At 38.4% G+C, this 18,494-nt stretch overlaps 1 protein-coding gene across 1 annotated transcript; it reads right to left on the bottom strand.

Moving 5' to 3' along the window:
• Positions 1–3,204: 3,204 nt before the first annotated feature.
• On the bottom strand, positions 3,205–17,812 carry LOC102236421 (zinc metalloproteinase-disintegrin-like 2d). Its single transcript, XM_023341223.1, has 23 exons — positions 17,790–17,812; positions 16,987–17,084; positions 14,263–14,369; positions 12,664–12,737; positions 12,518–12,593; positions 12,159–12,235; positions 11,654–11,855; positions 11,207–11,272; positions 10,241–10,303; positions 9,989–10,158; positions 9,821–9,902; positions 9,604–9,743; positions 9,317–9,503; positions 8,064–8,153; positions 7,613–7,811; positions 7,427–7,529; positions 7,156–7,321; positions 6,988–7,068; positions 6,215–6,299; positions 5,789–5,912; positions 5,557–5,716; positions 5,428–5,472; positions 3,205–3,544 (listed from the first exon to the last, which is right to left on the bottom strand). The coding sequence occupies exons 1-23, from the start codon at positions 17,810–17,812 to the stop codon at positions 3,410–3,412; spliced, it is 2,553 nt and encodes an 850-aa protein (XP_023196991.1). The 3' UTR covers positions 3,205–3,409.
• Between the last annotated feature and the right edge of the window lie 682 nt (positions 17,813–18,494).

Genomic DNA, 18,494 nt, shown 5'->3' with positions numbered 1-18,494 from the left:
CCAATATGGCTGCCTTGGTGATAAACAGGAAAAAAATATTTTATACTTCTGAAAGTACTTTATTTAGTCAATACAGAGCACCCTATTTTAGATCATTTGACAGTACAAAAATAAGAAATTCATAATTAGCATGTGTTGCTAAAGACAATTAGCCTGGTTACAGCAAAACGTGCTGGTGTTCCACATTGGAAATGGATCGCTACCAAGCTCAGATTAATAAAATGTAGCTACTTCTATCTCCTACCTTCACAGTTAACATAAAATCTTAGGTACCACCTTTGGTACCTGTGCCGTAGTTTGAGAAACCAGAGAGAAGTTGCTGGTTCCAGCCGTTTTCCGGGTCTGACACAGGAAGAAGTTGTTGCCAGGAACATGTTGCCACGGCAACATGTTCCTGTTTCTTAGTCATTTGTCTTCAGGACTTAATCAGATATGAGTGAAACTCAAACAATGTAAATATTAGAGGATTGACGGTGTGACTCAGTACAGGCCAGTTTCAGAGCCTCAGTTTGTCCTGCCAGCTGGAATCCATCAAGCTAATGTGACTCAGCTGATTAAACTACAACTACTAAAGCAGGTCGGGTCCAGTTTCCTCCCTTCTGGACCCGGTGTTTCTGCACACATGGAAATATTTCCAACTAACTGGCTGTTGGGGAAACGCTCGTTTTGGTCGTCGATGGAGCTTTTTCTTGTTTTGAAACCGTCAGCTGCCCGGTTCAGTCAAGGCCATCGTCTCCTCTGAGAAATATTGTGATCCTAAAGCTCCTGCAGAATGCGCCTCTAATCAGCAGCTGCATCCACTGTGGCTTGTGAGTCGCCATGAATCAGCCTTTTCATTGTCTTACCAGAGCTACGAACCTGAGTTTCTCCCTTTTTATTGTTACATTTACTCAAATAATAACTTTATTTTTATTTTAAGTTTCCATAGTGGAAAGATTATTTCTTTTTCAACTTAGAAAATTATGAGAACTTCTTTAGAGAGGATGCAGATTTAATGTAGATGAAAATAGGAGAAATCTTTCACTATTATTGGACTTTAATTAAAGCTAGACAGATTGTGACTGGAGAGGAGCCAGTATGCAGTTATGACAGGGTGTTCTACGTGTTATATATATATATATATATATATATATATATATATATATATATATAAAACGTGTATCAGTATGGAGAAAGATCCCACGCTGGGACTCAAATCCAGAACTTTGTAAATTTATTTACAGGGGAAAAGCTCGTGCTCAGGTGCCACAATTATTCCAACAATCCTTAAATTAAAACAGATTAAACTCAATTTTTATATCTCTACCACACTTTAACTTGATATTTTCTGCATCTGTTTACATAATGAGAAAAACCTTAAAACATTTGTAGATTGTTAGCACTTGAAATGATTGACAAAACTAAAGAGTACCAAAAATAATAACACTTTCTATTCTTGGGGGGGGGGTCACACAGGAAGACCAATTAAAATCTTTTTAAATATGCATTTTAAATGACTTCCATTATTATTTTGCTTTTCTCGTGTAATTTTATTTAATCATAATTTTAATATTAATGCTAAATGTTATATTTAAAGAAAGCTACAGTAGATGGAGGTTCCCTTCATCTATAAGTTTTACACACATTTATTGTCTATTAACATAAAACCGGTTAAAAAGAATGAAGTTATGAGCAATAATCTAAAACCTGGTCTCATCCTTTCTGCTTCACATTTTTATTCGTCTGTGTTTTTATGCTATTTTCACAGATGGTGCCTTTATTTCTTTTAGGATTAGTAATGACCTTTTTTTTTTACGTCTCAGAACGAAGGCAGCTGTTTCTCACAAATCACTGAAATGACCATCAATGATCTCAGTCATCTATTTCTCCTTTGCTCTGAGTATTTCTAATGCTTCAGAGTAGATTCATCTTACAGTTGACCAAAATCCTGCATTTTTCTAACCTTGAATTAAATAAAATAAAGTGAGGTCATTGCCACATCTGTCTTCCTCTCTAACTTCTCTCTAAACTCAGAGTCTATTAACTGGAACTGATGCCGTTTGTGGCTAAAAGAAGACTGCCGGCTTGTGTAACAAACATCATGCAATGATTGTTCCACCTAAGGTGTGACTGTTTATTTCGTATGAAAAATTGCACAATTTTCAGGCAAACTTAAGAAGTGCACTTTATTCGTTGCCAACAAAAAAAAAAGGCTTTCACATTCAATCTGTCATTTATTTTACAGACCACAAAGAGAAAACGAAACATATTTTGCGTTTTGGTAGCAAAGTTGTGACTTCAAGTGTCCCCTGGCTGTTGCCGTGGAGACAGCAGTGGTTTAAATACAAGTCAAATGTAACACAGAAGCAAAACATTAAAGATACAAGGCTCATCTGAGCCGTGTAAAGCCTCCCATACACAGGTACCATTCATAAGATTTCAAGTACAAAACGTAGAAAACATGTAGACTGGCTTTGAGTGAAGTTCACAGACTGGACATCAGTTTATGAAAGTAAAACAAAAGAAAGATTGTTTTTATTTGGAACCTTTTTTTTAAAAAAAAAAAAAACAAAGGAGCCATTATTGAGGTTTTGTTTACACGTTTGTGGCGTCGAATCTTTCAGAATTAGACCTTCTGAGTCGGACTTTATCTCAAGCGGCGGAATCGTTTAAATGAGCAGGAAATGAACGGGTGGGTCAGCGCTGCCTATGTTGGTCAAGGTGAATAAGAGTTTAATCAAAAAGCAGCGCTTTTCATTCGCCAGTCTGTGTTCTGACCCTCGTCTGTTGTTAAGAGATATGGGTCAAGGTTAGAAGCGCAGGAGTCCAAATAAAGACCAGTCCAAGACCAGTAGAGCGGTGGACTCGACCGTAGAGACGAGGTCAGGAGGACCGGGGAGCGAGTGGGAGCAGAACTTCACATTAAAGTGGATGTGGATCAGGCATCTGACCAGGACGCCTTTATTTGGAGGTTTTATTGGGCAGAAAATATTCAACGAGACCCGTCTGCCCTCAGTCTCTGTTATTTAGAGACATTAGAAAAGCAGGTAATAGTTAACGTTTGCATCTGAGCCAACAGCAGCGTCCAAAGAGACACATCGTAAGAGTAGGAGGCCTTCAGAATAAAAGTTTTTAAAAAAAGGCCATATACCTTTATAAAAATGAACCCTAAAGAAAAAATAAATAACTTTATTACATTTCTTACAGCTACACTAATGTGAAATAAAAAATTTAAAAAATCAAAGTGCATGTCGGTATTTGATGTAAAAATGTAGAAAAGAGTTTTTGTTTTTACAAACAGAGTAAAAACATCACAGTTGCACAGCAGCTCTGCAACTGTTAGTCTTGAGTTGTTAAAGTTATTTGAACTTTAGCTTCTCCGCCGCCGGTGGGCCGCGTGCATTTTCAACCCTTCAGACTAACCAGAACGTCACGCAGGTCTGATGAAGCGAGACTTCGCCTGCGGTGGAGGAGGAGGAGGGGGAGGTTTCTTGAATCTGGCAACCAGAGGAGGGGAGGGTTTGACCGGAGGTACGGGTGGAGGACGTGGTTTGGTTCCATGACTCTGAAAATCAAAATAAAATCAAAAAGATTTTAATGAGCTTCTTGTGCCAGTTAAAAACAATCTGAACCAGTTTCTCTTGCGTCTAAAGCGCCTTTAACCTTAGGTGAGACGCTTTCTTTTAGAGAGAACCAAACCGGGAAGTGTGAATGCTTTTATTTTGACAGACCTATAAAAGGAAACCACGTCAGATAAATGACAATAAAAGTAGTTAAATTGTGTTGCTCACATCCAAACATTCAGCTAAAATCTATAAATAGACTAAACGAATAAACAAATAGAAGCACTTCTTCCCCAATGCTCAGATTTGATCTCAGACTGTGAAAAGTATTCACTCCCTCACTCATCTGATCAGACTGTGCTTGACCCAGAACACCACATTCTCATAGGGAAACATGGTGGTGGCAGCATCATGCTGAGGGATGCTTTTCTTGAACAGTGACATGGAAGACGGGTGGAGATGAATACATTGAAATACTGAAAGAAAACTCTTTACTGGTGTTTAAATATGTTCAATTATGTGACAGAATATGAAAAAGCTTCAGAGGTTTTGGCTTCTTTCTTTGGTTCTTTATTTGATACATTGTGTTTTTGTTTTTTTTTGTCTGATTTAATGTGAAGCTGTACAAGAAGCTGCTGTGGGAGAAGCTGCAGTCACCTCTGGACTTTCAACTTTTCTATTTTAAAACAAAAGTAAATCAAGCCTCAGGTTGTTGCGTGGGCAGCTAAACGCAACACTAACACGTTTCCTGTTCCCAAAGAGCGAATCGGTAATCACCGAAAGTTGAGGAAAGTTCGGTTTGAATGATTCGCTGTGAAATCGTGGCAGATGGAGGATCTGAGCAGCAGCAGTTCGACTTTCACTGAGACGCGACTGAACCTCAAACAGACTCGCCTCTGGTTTATTCAGAGAAGATAAAGGCTTGGATCATCGCAGATGAAACCGGTACCTCACTTTCAATAAAAATAGATGCTCAAGAAAATGCATATTGAACCTAAGATGTTGATAAAGTACAATGAGTTGTTTGTAGCTAAACAAAAAGACAGTAACATTCCTTGTTTACATTTTTTCAAGTTGTAAACCTTTTATTTTGATGAAAACAGACCCATGAAAGTCAAAGTTTCCTAATATTTCAGGATAAATCTCTCTATTTGTTTGTTCTTTAGTACTGGCCAGAAAGATAGATTTCTGCCTCTATAATCTGTCTTCATAGATATTTGTGTGAATATGAATTAACAACAGAGTTCCTTAAAATGCAATACCGCTGCTGGCACCAAAAGCACCAAAAAAATAAAAATTCTATTGGTACTTAAAGGTTTGATTCCAGTAAACTCTTGAAAAACTATTAATTGTTTTGCGGATCTATTTATCAGTAAATATTTATACTAATGATGGGATGTCAAAACAAAAGCAGTCGAAACACTAGTCGTTAACTTTCATGATGTTCAAAAGACAGCACCAAGTCGATAAAGCAAGAGAACTGAAACGTTTTTTTTGTAAGGCGCCAAATCATCAACAAGTATTATCAAAACAGAGAGGAGAAAAAATAACTTTATCTTGCACTACAAATGTGCTTTCCATATTATCAGGAGGAGACAAATACAGCAACAAAACTATCCATCTTTTAGGTTACGTGATGTCGGAGCATTTTTGAAGCCTTTGAAATAAAGTGTTTAAAGGTTTTCATAAAGATAACGGTAGAGAAAATTACACCGTCCTGTCCAACAGAAACAACATGGACCGTCTCTCTAGCCGCCATCTTTTATTTACATCGTCTTTTGAACTCCGGATGAGATCCAAGACTTCAGCTGCTGACTCCAAATGTGATCCTGAGTTTGGATTATGCATTAAATCTCTGGAAGACTAAAACCAGCTGCAGGCTTACCGGCTCGGTCTCAGAGGTGCAGGAAACTGAAGGTTTGGCAGGAGGCTGAAGAACAACAAGGAGTTGGTTACTTTGGGTTAAAGAAATATGCTGTTATTATGTGGATAAACATGGAGGAGGTGAGTCTACCTGTGGAGAAGGTCTGCAGGGAGTCACAGCAACAACCAGAGGACGGCAGACCCGAGAGGAAGTGGACCCCATCAGAGTGGGCTGGCTGATCTGAGGTCTGTCTCTGACGGCTTTTTCCTGGAACACGGGCTTCAGTTTACCAGGAGATGGTTGTTTTTTCCTGTGAAAACGAGATTCAATCAGCAGGGAGGATAAAAACCGAATGTCACAAAGAGGGGAGGAGACGATCTACCTTTTATACATGTATCTGTCCCTTATGTTGTTCTTCCTGCAGCACATCAGTCCTGCGATCACCAGAGTGATCACCAGCAGGGTCGAGATCCCTGCACACACTCCAGCTATCATCACAGTCTGACCTGCAGGCGGGAAAAAGAAAATACACTCTGATATCGTCTATTTTATTAAAAGTACAAAATGACATCCTTCACAGACTCTCTCTCAGCAGGTCGACAAGGGACAAACTGAACATTTCACACCAAACTTTTCAGATTTATTTATTTCTTTAAAACTACACATAACCTTTTCATTTACCATCATTAACTACTTTTAGTTGGTCTATCATATAAATCCATATAAAACACATTGAGGTTTGTGGCTGCAGGACGACAAAATGTGAAAATGGGTTTGGTCAAAGAGCGGCAGAAATGTGAACGTTTACCTTTAGGTATGTCCGCATATTTGATGTCACAGTGCGGCGGAGCCCACCCAGGATTACAGTGGCATTCATTCTTGTGATTACACACCTAAAAATGAAGTTTAAAAAACAGCTGAAGAGGGCACTAAGTGTCTTAATTATGACGTTATCAATCAAATTAATGCAGTTTTTATCTGTTCACTGCCAAATTATATCAATCAGTCCCTCCAGTTTCTTGAGAATTATCCTGAAAATTCAACAAATCTGAACACTGTTTTGCAGTAATACATAATTGGGAGTTTATTGCAGATTTTTCTCAAAAATTGTCTTAAAACTTTACTTGTACTAAGCAGCTGACTCAGCCTTAATTGATGTCAGATCAATTAAGGCTGCCTTAATTACTCTGTACAGCGAGTAATAAAAAGTTGCATTTACCGACATAAATAAATATTGCAAATATTTCCAAATTAGTACCACAAGCATGTTGACTTTTATTGCAATAAATCACAAAAAGAATCACAAAATCCTGGAGGAACTGAAAATATGTTCAATAATATTATTTAATTTTAAGAATGAATCAATATTTTAACAGTTTGTGAACAGGTTTTATCAATACATTCTGGCACGACCGGCCCTTTAAGAGCATTTATGATCTTGATTTGGCCCAAAACGAAAATGAGTTTGACTCCGCTGATCTAGTTAGTCATTTTAATTTACCTAATGGCTGGGAAAGGCCCATACGTCCAACTTACATGAGCAAAAGCACAACTGGACTACAAAGACACTATGAGACGTACCCCGTTGCTGTTACATTTCTTTGCACAGTCCTCTCTTTTGCCGAAAACTGAGACATCCACACATTTGCTGCTGAGGCAAACCTGCAAACACACGTTTCACCTTGAGCAAAAGAAGTCGAGATAATTTGCACAAAGTGTCTCCTTCCTTAGTTTTTTCTTTTTTCTTACCTGATTGTCTCCACATGTGGTTCCGTTTGGCACCATGTCAAAGTTTCTGGTTCTATCGACCTCAACAAGAACCCTACACGTCGCACCCAACACCCTGAAGGCTGCGTGTTTACCTGTGATTGGCTCCTCCCCTCCAACACAAAACATAGACCCGCACTTCCGGTCCCTGCAATAATAAAAACGGTTAAGTTCATCGAAAATCTACTGAGGATTTAGTCACATCCCTAGCATCTGCAGGTGCTGAACAGATTTCATTTGAAATGATACATACTGAGGGGAACACTTAATGAAGCTCTGTCCATCCCTCCCACAGTTGGCGCCTTCCTGGCCCTGTTTATTCAGGTCGAAGCAAAAATCAGGGCCCTCTTTAGCTCCTGCGAGATGAAACCAAACGAGTTATATAATTTTGACATTTTGGCAACACATTAAACAGTATTTCTGAATGTGTGTGTAGTACCTTCTCCAAACAGCCTCCAACAGTGCTTCGCTCGTGTGGGACACTGGCCGTCGTAGCAGTAGCCCGGCGCCTGGCCGTAACAAGGCTTGCCGTTCATCTCGAAGCTGTCTTCAGGACAATCCGCTGAGTCACCGCTGCAGTATTCAGGGAGGTCACATGACCCAGCAGCTCTCCGGCAGATGCTGCCAGACGCTTTCAGCTGTGGGTTGCAAAACATGCCAGGTGAATAAAATATGAAAAATATTGTTCAAAATAAAAAGCCTAGAGAGGATAAAGATTTCTCTGCAGTGAGGTGAAACACTCATTATCACAAACCTCCGATGAGAGACGGATGAAGTCATGGTTTGAAAACTGCATTCTGTGTTAAGTCTTATTATTTTCTTGTGAGCTCAAAGTTGACATCCTGTTTTTAAGTTTGTAGGACCTCTAAATGTACAGAAGAGTTCAGCACCTGACAGCTTTCGCAGCATTCTCCATGAGCGCACTGAGATCCCTCAGTCAGGCGACACGTTGAGGCATCACAGCAAGGATTGATGCATTCCTGGAAAGAAAACACAAACATGCAACCATTAGAAATGTGTAGATTTCTTTTCAAGAGCGAAACTTAAAAACATTCAAAATGCGTCTTGCAAGGCTTCCTTCCAGAAAACTCCAGAAAAGCCAATGAGCTTCAAATGATCAAAATATTTTATGTACATTACTTGAGGATTTCATCGACGGCATTTGACAAAATCTAAGGTTTACTGCTTATTTCATAACTGGTGGCTGTATTATGTTTCTATAATACAAAGCACTTTGAATTGTTGAAATGTGTTATATAGATAAACTTCTTGTTGTGAGCTTTTGCGAGTTATTTGTATTAAAAGCAGGGGCAAGAGAACATTTTAAGTAAGAGGATTTTTACTACTATAGACAAGATGCTTCAGATTGACATTCTAAACTGCCTTTAGCATCTTATACTAGAGTTTAGCACATTTACTGTAGTTAGCAAAGATATAAACTCAGGTGAATTTAATTTGACATGCAGAACATAAAGCTGTGGAAATGAAGAGCCCACTGCATTGAACCCCATTGAAAACCTCCTGCTTACTCCACCAAACATTGATTTCTGAACTCAACCTGAGTTAAAACACTAGTATTGTCGTTTCTAAATGAATTTGCACTTGTTTTCTTTGCATTATTTGAGGTCTAAAATCCCTGCATCTTTTTCAGTATTTTGACCATTTCTCGTTTTCTGCAAATAAATACAAAGGTTTTGCTAGGAATTTCAATGATAATGTTCAATTTACACAAATATATACCTATAACAAGTAAAATCAGAGAAACTGATCATTTTAAGTGGTCTGTTAATTTTTTTCCAGAGATGTAAACAAGAATAAAACATTTTGTGTCAGTAAAAATCATGACTTTTGTGTCTCCTCTCACTTCATTTCTAACACCTCGCCATTGATGTCCATTAATAACTAACTTTTAGCTAATTAATTGTTAACTTTCAGTCTTCTTTCTGCAGTAACAAATTCCACACAGATGACTGTTGAAGTAGCATGACCTGGTACTGGTAGCACATCAGTATGGAGCAGCTACTGACTAAAGAGACATGGGATTTCTGTCACGACGGTCAAACTGAAAATGAATGGATTCCTGTCGTCATTTCCCTCTTTCATTAAGATTATCAGCTGTAACCTCAGAGTTGAAGGTTTTTACCTCTGCTGCACCACAGTCACACTCCTCTCCACCGTCCAGCAGGCCGTTACCGCAGCGAGGGCCTAATGCGATGGTGCTGATGCGGCCTGGTGGGTCCAGGCAGCTGGGCTGAGCTCTGTCCATGAACTGAGTGAGTTGCTGGATGCTACAGTCACTGAAAAAGTCTGGGAAGCCCTGGCCTGCAACACTGAGAGGGAGGTAAACACAAGAGAGTTAGCGAAGGGTTTAAACATAAACAAATCAAAGAAATAAGCTGATAAGACAGTTTTAACATCATTTGCTCTTACTTGAGCTTTTCAGTCATTACACAGTTGCTGCTGTAAGCTGGACCACACACACACCCTGCAGCATCGTGGGACATGCCGAAGCTATGCCCCATCTCATGAGCAATGGTGGAGGCGAGGCCGAGCGGGTTACCATGGTGATCCTAAAGCAGACATGGAGATCTGATGCTTTCAAATGTACAACAAAATGCTGTTCATATGCTTCTGCTGTCACACCCACCTGATTGACTCCCCCAGAGTTCATGGTGCACATGGCAAACTTATTAGCCAGTCCGACTGTGTCGTCGGAAAAGTCTTTGCCCCTGTGGAAAACGAGAGTCTAACATGAGCTCAAACTGTGTGTCAAAGATTTAAACTTCTACAGTTTTTGCTCCTCAGCAGTCCTCACGTCACAAGCTGGACGTTATCATGCTTTGCTCTCTTCAAGAGGTCGGCCTGGCGCCACACCATCAGGTTCTCCAGAGCCGTGTCTGGGTTTCCGTCCACGACGACGAGATCTTTGTAGGGCCAAATCTCCAAGCCCACCAGCATGATGCGGATGTTGACGAAGCGGTAGAGCTGCAGGCGGAGAAGAGCAAATGTTCAGAAACAAACAGAAGTGATTACGTTTCAAACTGCACACAGCTGGGAACAAATATACCTTATCAATGTGATTCACGACACCGAGAATACGCGACCTGGTATCGTCTCGATACTGTTTGTACTGCAAAAGGAGGGGAAAAAAACAAAGTCAAGATGTCAAGATAGTCTGTTTTCCTAAAGATGTACAGACTTAACCTCCTGAGACCCGGGCTTTTGTTTGATGTGCATTTTTTATGTCTCCTTACTATTTGGGATTAGTATGACCTAATTTTAGTTGAAATTAAATTTTAGCTTTCTATGTGCTCTTGAACTATGTCAAAACCAATGCCCTCATATGAGGACAACGGGTCTGTTTTTGCATATACATTTCTCCTTGTCATTTGGGATCATAAGGACCCAATTGGCCTAAAAATGAAATTTCAGCTTTCTACAATAAGTGGTTTTCTCAAAACCCAATGTCCTCAGACGAGGACATTGGGTCTATCTGTGTGACGATAAGACCATTCAATCAATGTTATTATTTACATCTGTGTTTACAAAAATGTAATGTCCTCATATGAGGATGCAGGGTCTCAGGAGGTTAAAGCCAGGAGCCAAACTTTTCTATAAAATCCAACAAATTCCCAAAAGGTATAGTTTGTTACCTATGGAACAATATTTCATGGTCAGCTTTTCTATTGGTTTTGGTATTTAGTTATTAAAATGTAATTTAATAAATTTTCACTCAAACATCGATCTACATCACAAGAGGCATTAGGATTCTTAGCACAGTTCTTTTGAGTACATCCATTTGTATCTATCCTGTTGAGTTTTCCTTTTATCCTGCGTTTAAGATACATTTCTTTCCTTACTAATGCCAACTAACCAGCTGTATTCTTGTGCTTTGTGATGTAATCGACCCACATACACACAAGGCAGATTGTGGATTCATGTTCTCCAGCATGCTTCGTTTATTACTCTTGGCCTCCATCCGTTTGCAAAACAAGAGTTACAACAGGACGGTGTGTTTGATCAGCATACTCACCTCAGTGCTGTCCACCACAACGTACAGCTCGACAAACTTCTGAGGCCCTGGTGGTGATTTTGTTTTCTGAATGGAGAAAAAAAAAAGGATATTCAGTTTTCATATTTTAAATTGTTTTATATTGAGAAATAAAAACAAGACAATGCATTTCAGAAAGACTCTGTGAAACTTAAGAGAAAGTGCAAAAACTCTTAGAGGAAGTGCAGGCTCTATCTACAGCCTGCACCGTAAAGGTCAAAAGTTCAGGACGAAACAGTGAGAAAAAGACTCAAACGCGGTTTGTTTGGAAAAGTTAAAGCAGAAAGAAAATCATCTGGCGTCATGCACGATCAGATCTCCCTGTCATATAATGGCATCGTGGTGACATATATCGTTTCAAAGGTAAATCAAACCAGCCGCTCGCAAACCAGTTGCCACATTTCCAATTCCAGGGAGCAAAAGACGAACCCATGATCTGGACCTGAAGAGGCCTTCTGGCTGAGGGTTCGGCTCCTGGTTCTGGTCCCGATCAAACAACGTGGAGGCATTAGAAGAGAAGCCAGCGCCGGGCGTCTTCAGTTGCTCCCGTCTGTAGACTGCGTGCTCTTCGTCCGCAGTCTGTCCCAGAGGCTCGATCAGGTAAACCTGCTGCCGGACTCTCAGAAAGCCGCTAGCACCGACACAGGAAACAGCAGCAGGAATTAGAAATGTAAACATGCCTTTGGACAAACTGTTCATATAAAGGCAAGAAAAAAAAAATCTGATGTTAAAAAAGTGATACATAAGATACTTGCAGAACTAAATGCAGCAAGAGATTAAAAAAAAAAATAAAATCAGTTCATAGAAAACAACCATGAGACTAAAGAAGTTGACAAAATATGAAGCAGGAGTACTCTCAGTTATTTTCCCTGGAAACAGCTTTGAGTAAGAGATGAAATGCAAAGAAGAGCCAGGTTGAGAGAATGTGCTTTACCTGATGCCCGAACAGATTCCCACGCTGACCGAGGAGTCAGCCTCACCTTGAACATGTCCGTGGTAGAAGCAGTGTTCCTGCAAGGAAACGTCATTAACAAAGAGCCTCTTTGTTTTCCACATCCATAAAATCCTTAGTTGCATGTTTGGAATGCAGCATTTTTATTATGATGGGTCACTTGAGGACAATCTGAGGTCTAATACTAATGTTTATAGACAAGCAGTTTGTATATTTATACAAGAGATCAGAATTGTGCAACTTAGAAAACTTCTCAAGGTGTTAACTGAGATGAAAATCTACACTGAAGAGCTGCTGTCCTAAAATATTACTCTCTAAAATGACCAAAAATAGGTTTTTACCTCATTTGGAGATGTTGTCACCCTTTTTCCATCCTCTGAATAATATGTTTCAGTGTAGTTTTCACCAATAAGATTCCTGTAAGCAGAATATAAGGTCAGCTTAACGGGTACAAGCTGAGACACTTTAGTGAGAATCTGATATTTACCTGTTCTTTTCCAGATGAACAGAGTGGTTTTTGCCTTCAATCATCAAGTCATACTGAACTGCATCAGGATAAAGCTGCAGAAGGTATAATCATTAATTGCCGTAGAGATTTTAAGTTATGTGAAATCATCCGCATGACCTTAGTCATTTAAATGTTAAATTGAGGACTGGAGATGCTTTTTTTTTCTGTCACTGAAGATGACTAGATCTATGAATGTGATCACTTTGTTGGTGATGAATTGACTGATTTTCAACAGCTTTGCTACAAAAAATGGCTTCAGTGTATTCAAGGAGCCTGTTAAACATTCATGGAGTCAACAATTTTACTTTTACAACATCATATGATTCTTTATCAGATCTCACCAGATTCTTTACATCCTGGATCTCACAGTTTATTAAAGCCTCTGGGTGATTCTGTACTGGGGTCCTTCCCAGTGAGCGAGACAGAGAGTCGTGTCTTTGAGGTTCTGTTCTGCTTGAGCGCCAAGCAGCAGTCTGGGGACCCCATCCTTCTTAGGAGTATCAGACTGATGTCATCTGAGGATGCCGTATCTTTTTCAGGGGACTTGTGTGTCCATTTGGGTAATGATTGGAGTCAAACGGAGTGGCGTGTTTTGAACAGCCTGAATCTGACCTATCTCTGCCCGGTTGTCCATAACCAGGCTTTGTACTTAAGCCGAAGGTCACTGACTGACTCTGTAGTTGCCTCATATGACCTGAGGGCATATTTTTAGTTTCAGATTAATTGATGTTGCTTATGAGTGATGAGTGGAGCAAGAGACGGATAAATGGATCTGAGCAGGGCTGAAATGATCAATCAGATTAATCGTGATGAGTTGATTATGGAAATAATCGGCTAATTTAATAATTGATTAATCGTTAAAAAGACACTTTGCAAAGAAAAAAACAAAAAAAAAAGCATATTCAGAGCAATAAAACAAGCCAAGACTGTACAAAATATACATTACACATTTTGCTTTTAAGATAAAAGCCTGTTTGTCTGTAAATATGTTTTATTCAAAACTCCTCAAGTGGCAGTTTTAGTTTCATCATGTTCAAATTCACAGGCAATAAAATGTTTATTTTTTTTTATTATTTTAAAAGGTAATTTATCTGTCGCATCTTTCAAAGTATTTCTAATATTGCATAGAAAATGCTTAAGTTGTAACCAAAAAAATCAGAGGAATGTGCCAGCTTTTATCCGATTTATTGATTCATCGTCAGAATAATGAATAGATTAATTGATTACTAATATAATCGTCAGATAATGTCCCACTAGACTGGGACATTATCTGCTTAAATTTGGATGGTCTGCTGTGGTGAAGGAAGAGCCTACCTGAACGATAAAGCTCTTCATTTGCATCACCTAAACTCAAACTAGAGTCTCAAGAATCCGATTAGGAAACGACCAAAGCGTCGCCCATTGAAGGTTTTCCTGTTCTAATGAGAGGACAGAAATCACCAGAGGGGTGTGACTGTACTTGAACCTGACAGCCGTGGGTAAATCAGTAAACAAAGATGACAAAACAAGAGCAGAAAACCCTACATAAATATTTCCCAATTCCACCAGCAGACTGAAGAACAGGTGAGGCGATCTCACCTGGTTGTCCTGAAGGCTCCTGGTCCGTCTCTCGTGACGTCTCTGAGGTCGGACCACTTCGTACTGCTGGACGTGAGACAGCTGTCCTGAGCCGTGCAAGACAAAACCTGGAAGCCACAAATGCAGGTCGCTGCATCTCAGTACATCAGGACGGCATGGAAAAGGTTTGTATTTCAATAAATACATTTAAAAGGTCAAATTTTTAGATTTTATGAATCCAGTAAACCCAGAGAGAAATAATTCAAGGCGTTATTGTATTCAGTTTTAATGGATTTGGCTAACAGCTGATGGAAATACATAGTTAGACCAATAAATCATGTTTTATTACAGACATGTTAACCCGCTGAAAAGTAGATCTGGGTACTGACCAGAATTTGCACTCAGCAATTTGTCAGGAACATTTCACCTTTTCCTTGCACTTAACTTTCCATTAATATGATAATACTAGATAATAAACCTGCTGTTCTAGTCATGTTTGCCAATTAATTTTTTGTCAACAAATTTTTAGCAGCTAAGTTTCTTTTATGTCTTTGTTATAAAAACAGTAAAATCCTGCTTTAATTAAATTCAATTCAAAAATACTTTATTTATCCCAAAGGGAAATTAAATGTTATAATAACTCAAATGAATGAAGTATATTCAGAGTCTTCTGGCTGAAGACCTTTTGCTGTACGACAGTATCATGACTGTCAAGTTGTCCTGACAGCTCAATTTCTGGGCAGCAGAGACAATATTCCACTATATTATGTCCTAGATCAGTGGTTCTCAAATGGGGGTACGCGTACCCCTGGGGGTACGTGGCGGTACTGCAGGGGGTACGTGAAGCTTTTCAAAATATCTTTAAAAAATCAGTAGGCTCCTCATAATAAGTATTGGGAAAAATTATTTTGTAAAAAGTTCGATAAAATATAAATGTGTGTTCATGCACTGAATTTTATATTCAGTATTTACAGGGTATTTACAGCACTGTACCTCTTTTTTATTCCACAAATGTTTTGCCCGTGTCAGGGGGTACTTGACTAAAATTATATTTTTAAGGGGGTACATCACTGAAAAAAGTTTGAGAACCACTGTCCTAGATGATACTGTCTGTTGTTGACAAGCACTGCTAATCCACCTCATTTGTTCTTGTCGCTCCTCTTTAAGTCTCTGCCTGGTTAGAAAGCCAAGCAGAGAAACGTTGGAATAGGAAATATGACCCTCGCTCATTATGATTGATGGCTTGACCTTCCTCCTTCTTTCTCTTCTCTTTAGTTCTGCTCTGTATCCATGTAGCCTCATTGCGTTTTGGGGGTCATAGTTCAGATATTATTTGAGCTTTTGAGATGCTAATCAGTTGCTGCTCCCAGGTGTAAAAACAATACTTTGTTACCACGGTTATAACAACTGTACTAAAGTAAAGAAGTAAGAGCAAAAATGTGTACAGCTGCACAGCATCCAAAACTATTGGGAATAATTGGACAAAAATGGAATGACTCAACTGAATAAGAAAGATAGAAAGAAAGAAAGAAAGAAAGAAAGAAAGAAAGAAAGAAAGAAAGAAAGAAAGAAAGAAAGAAAGAAAGAAAGAAAGAAAGAAAGAAAGAAAGAAAGAGAAAAGTCTGGAAAAAGAACAAATCAGACACCAGATCTGTTCCAACATGCAGCCACTACCAGCGGTGCCATTCTAGAAACGATTGCTCAATGGCAGCAACTGCAAAAAAAGAACATTGAGTGTTGTTCTTTTTCTTAATTTATAATAGTTCTGAAATAGAAAATGTTATTAAAATGTGTACTGGAAGGTCAAAGCCTCATAGAAAAAAAAATGCTTGTCTAGTAGAGTATTAAAACCAGAAATAAGGGCTTAGTTTTCTGTTTGGGTGGTTTTCAGTTATCATGCAGTCATGGTAAAAACAGAAGTCAAATTGTTTCCTTGTAACTGTTGAGAAAAAAAAAAAAGAGATGCAAAGACTTTCTAAAAAATTGATCAACTCCGTTTTGCAGAGGAACATGTAAATTCTAAACTATTTTTATTTAGTAGGAAGAAGAGGAAAAAATGGTTCTTTGGAATGTATTAGTTGCTGAACATTTGCTTGTATTGGTGGCAGCCTGCTGATAACATACCTCTGGATAAAAACTGTTTTTAATGAGTTAGTCAAGACTCAAGGGAATATAGACGTCCAGGAAAAAAAATCTTTGAATGATAGCTAGATTGAACAAAGTTGTTAGTTACAATATCATCATTTGTTTATGCTGCACAGAAAAGCAACCTTTTACGGTTAAAACCGCGCCGCGATAACCTGAATGAGGTGGAGCCGTTTTGTTCTCACCAAAATTAAAATAAAAGTGAGTGTTTTCATATAAGTTTGTAATGTTTTACGATGCAGATTTAAATCATTTAAAAAGTAGTAAAATTGTCGACATATTAAATAGGAAAAAAAAAACTTGTTTGTAAAGTGTTGGGTTGCTTATCTTTATCTGCTGCCAACATATGTTTTGTACAAGTGAAAACATCAAAAATGACGCTAAAACTAATACCCAATATGTATTTCAGAACTTTTTAACTGGTATGCAAAACCTTATTTTACTTAAAAGTCTTAACTTGTTGCTACAGAAGACTATTTAGAACCTTTTTGCTAAAAAGGGTCTGTTAGCCGAAAGGTTATCTGAGTCTGTCTAACTTTTTTTTTTTTTTTTGGTTCAGCAATAAATAAATAAATAAATAAATAAATAAATAAAACTTACCCCAGATCAGGCACAGAGACAGCATGTTCTCCCCGACGCCTGCCGACAACCTTTCTGCTCTTCGGTAACTTTGCCGTGAATCATCGCTGAGGCTCCGCCTGGAGCGATGACGCCATCGCAGTCATTTGCCGAAACCGTTACAAGAAGACGATGAGTCACTTCCGGCAAATAACATTTCAAAATAAAACCAAAACCGGTCTTACAAAAACAAGGTGTTACTGTTTTACTCTATGTGCTACAGACCCATTCAATATTTAGAATATTATAGAAAATTCAGTAACTAAACTCATTATGTGAAATACATTACATAGATCAGTTATGTTCAGACTGATATTTTCAAGTCTTTATTTCTGTTAATTATTATGGTATTCTGCTTACAACTAAGGAAAACATTTAATATTATGTCAAAAAAAAAAAGCAGAAATGTGGGCTTATCAAAAAGTATGTTTAGAACCTAAGACCTAAATTTACATCTTCAAAAAAGCACCCTTACACTGACAAGCCACACCAGAGCACATTTTCCAACTTGTTTTTATTCTCAGAAGAAAAATAAAATTAAATATTTTTAAAATTAAATAAATGTTGATTTATGTATTTAGTGCATGTGCTATACAGGATATGCACTAAATATTTGTTTGGGAACTGTGCAGCTATTTTTACTTTCCACTAAACTTTCCACTAATAAGCCCTTTGTAAACAGCTCAATAGTTTAGCAATGACTTCCTATGGTTTATCCTCTTTGTAGAGAGTAAACCATAGAAAGATCAAGTAAGCACCCTCTTCAATGAATACAAGCACGATACAATTCGGTTTTCTCTGTGGTCATTTGTTCCAAAGTGTATAAAATGAACTGGGTAAATAAAACACAACATTAAAAAAATCTAATGTTTAGTTTTAAATCCATTTCTAGGTTTCTCCAACAGGCTGCCACAAACTCAAGTAGAACCGGCAACAAAAAACCCTGACTGTCTTCTCTAACCTTGAGAAGGCATGTTGTCATGTCTGGCACAAAGTCAGCAGAAATATCTTCTAAACATTTTCTGATAATCACCAGCATAATTCCTCACTTATCTCTACGCGTTTCAGATATTTTCACTGAACTAAAATGGAAATGGCTGAAGTCTACAGTGACCTCTTAAATGATTTATTCCATGTAGCTCGAAGACTGTTAGTTTAAAGAGAAGCCTTTACCTTCCTTACCTCGTTTCAGTAAAAACCACTGTGTTGAACTAAGTGCAGCTCGACGGTCACCGTTTTCAGGGGTGAAAGTAGTTTTAAATTCCTTCTGAAATTCTCCAACTCTTGCTCTAACAGCAGTTTGCTTTGTGGTTAATCACGGGCTTTTATTCTGAATTCACAAAAGCATTTCCTGTTAGATTCTTAAAGTTGTGTGCAATTGACCAACATGTAAGCAAACAAACCAGCAAAATTATTTATGCATTTTTCTTAAACTAACAAATAAATGCATGAGGTTGTTCACACGGGGATTTTTTTGAAATACAAAAAAA

The sequence above is a fragment of the Xiphophorus maculatus genome, chromosome 10 (genome assembly GCF_002775205.1).
Source record: "Xiphophorus maculatus strain JP 163 A chromosome 10, X_maculatus-5.0-male, whole genome shotgun sequence".
Taxonomy (NCBI): domain Eukaryota; kingdom Metazoa; phylum Chordata; class Actinopteri; order Cyprinodontiformes; family Poeciliidae; genus Xiphophorus; species Xiphophorus maculatus.
The sequence above is the reverse complement of the archived record's forward strand: the minus strand, read 5'-3'. Positions and strand labels throughout refer to the sequence as shown.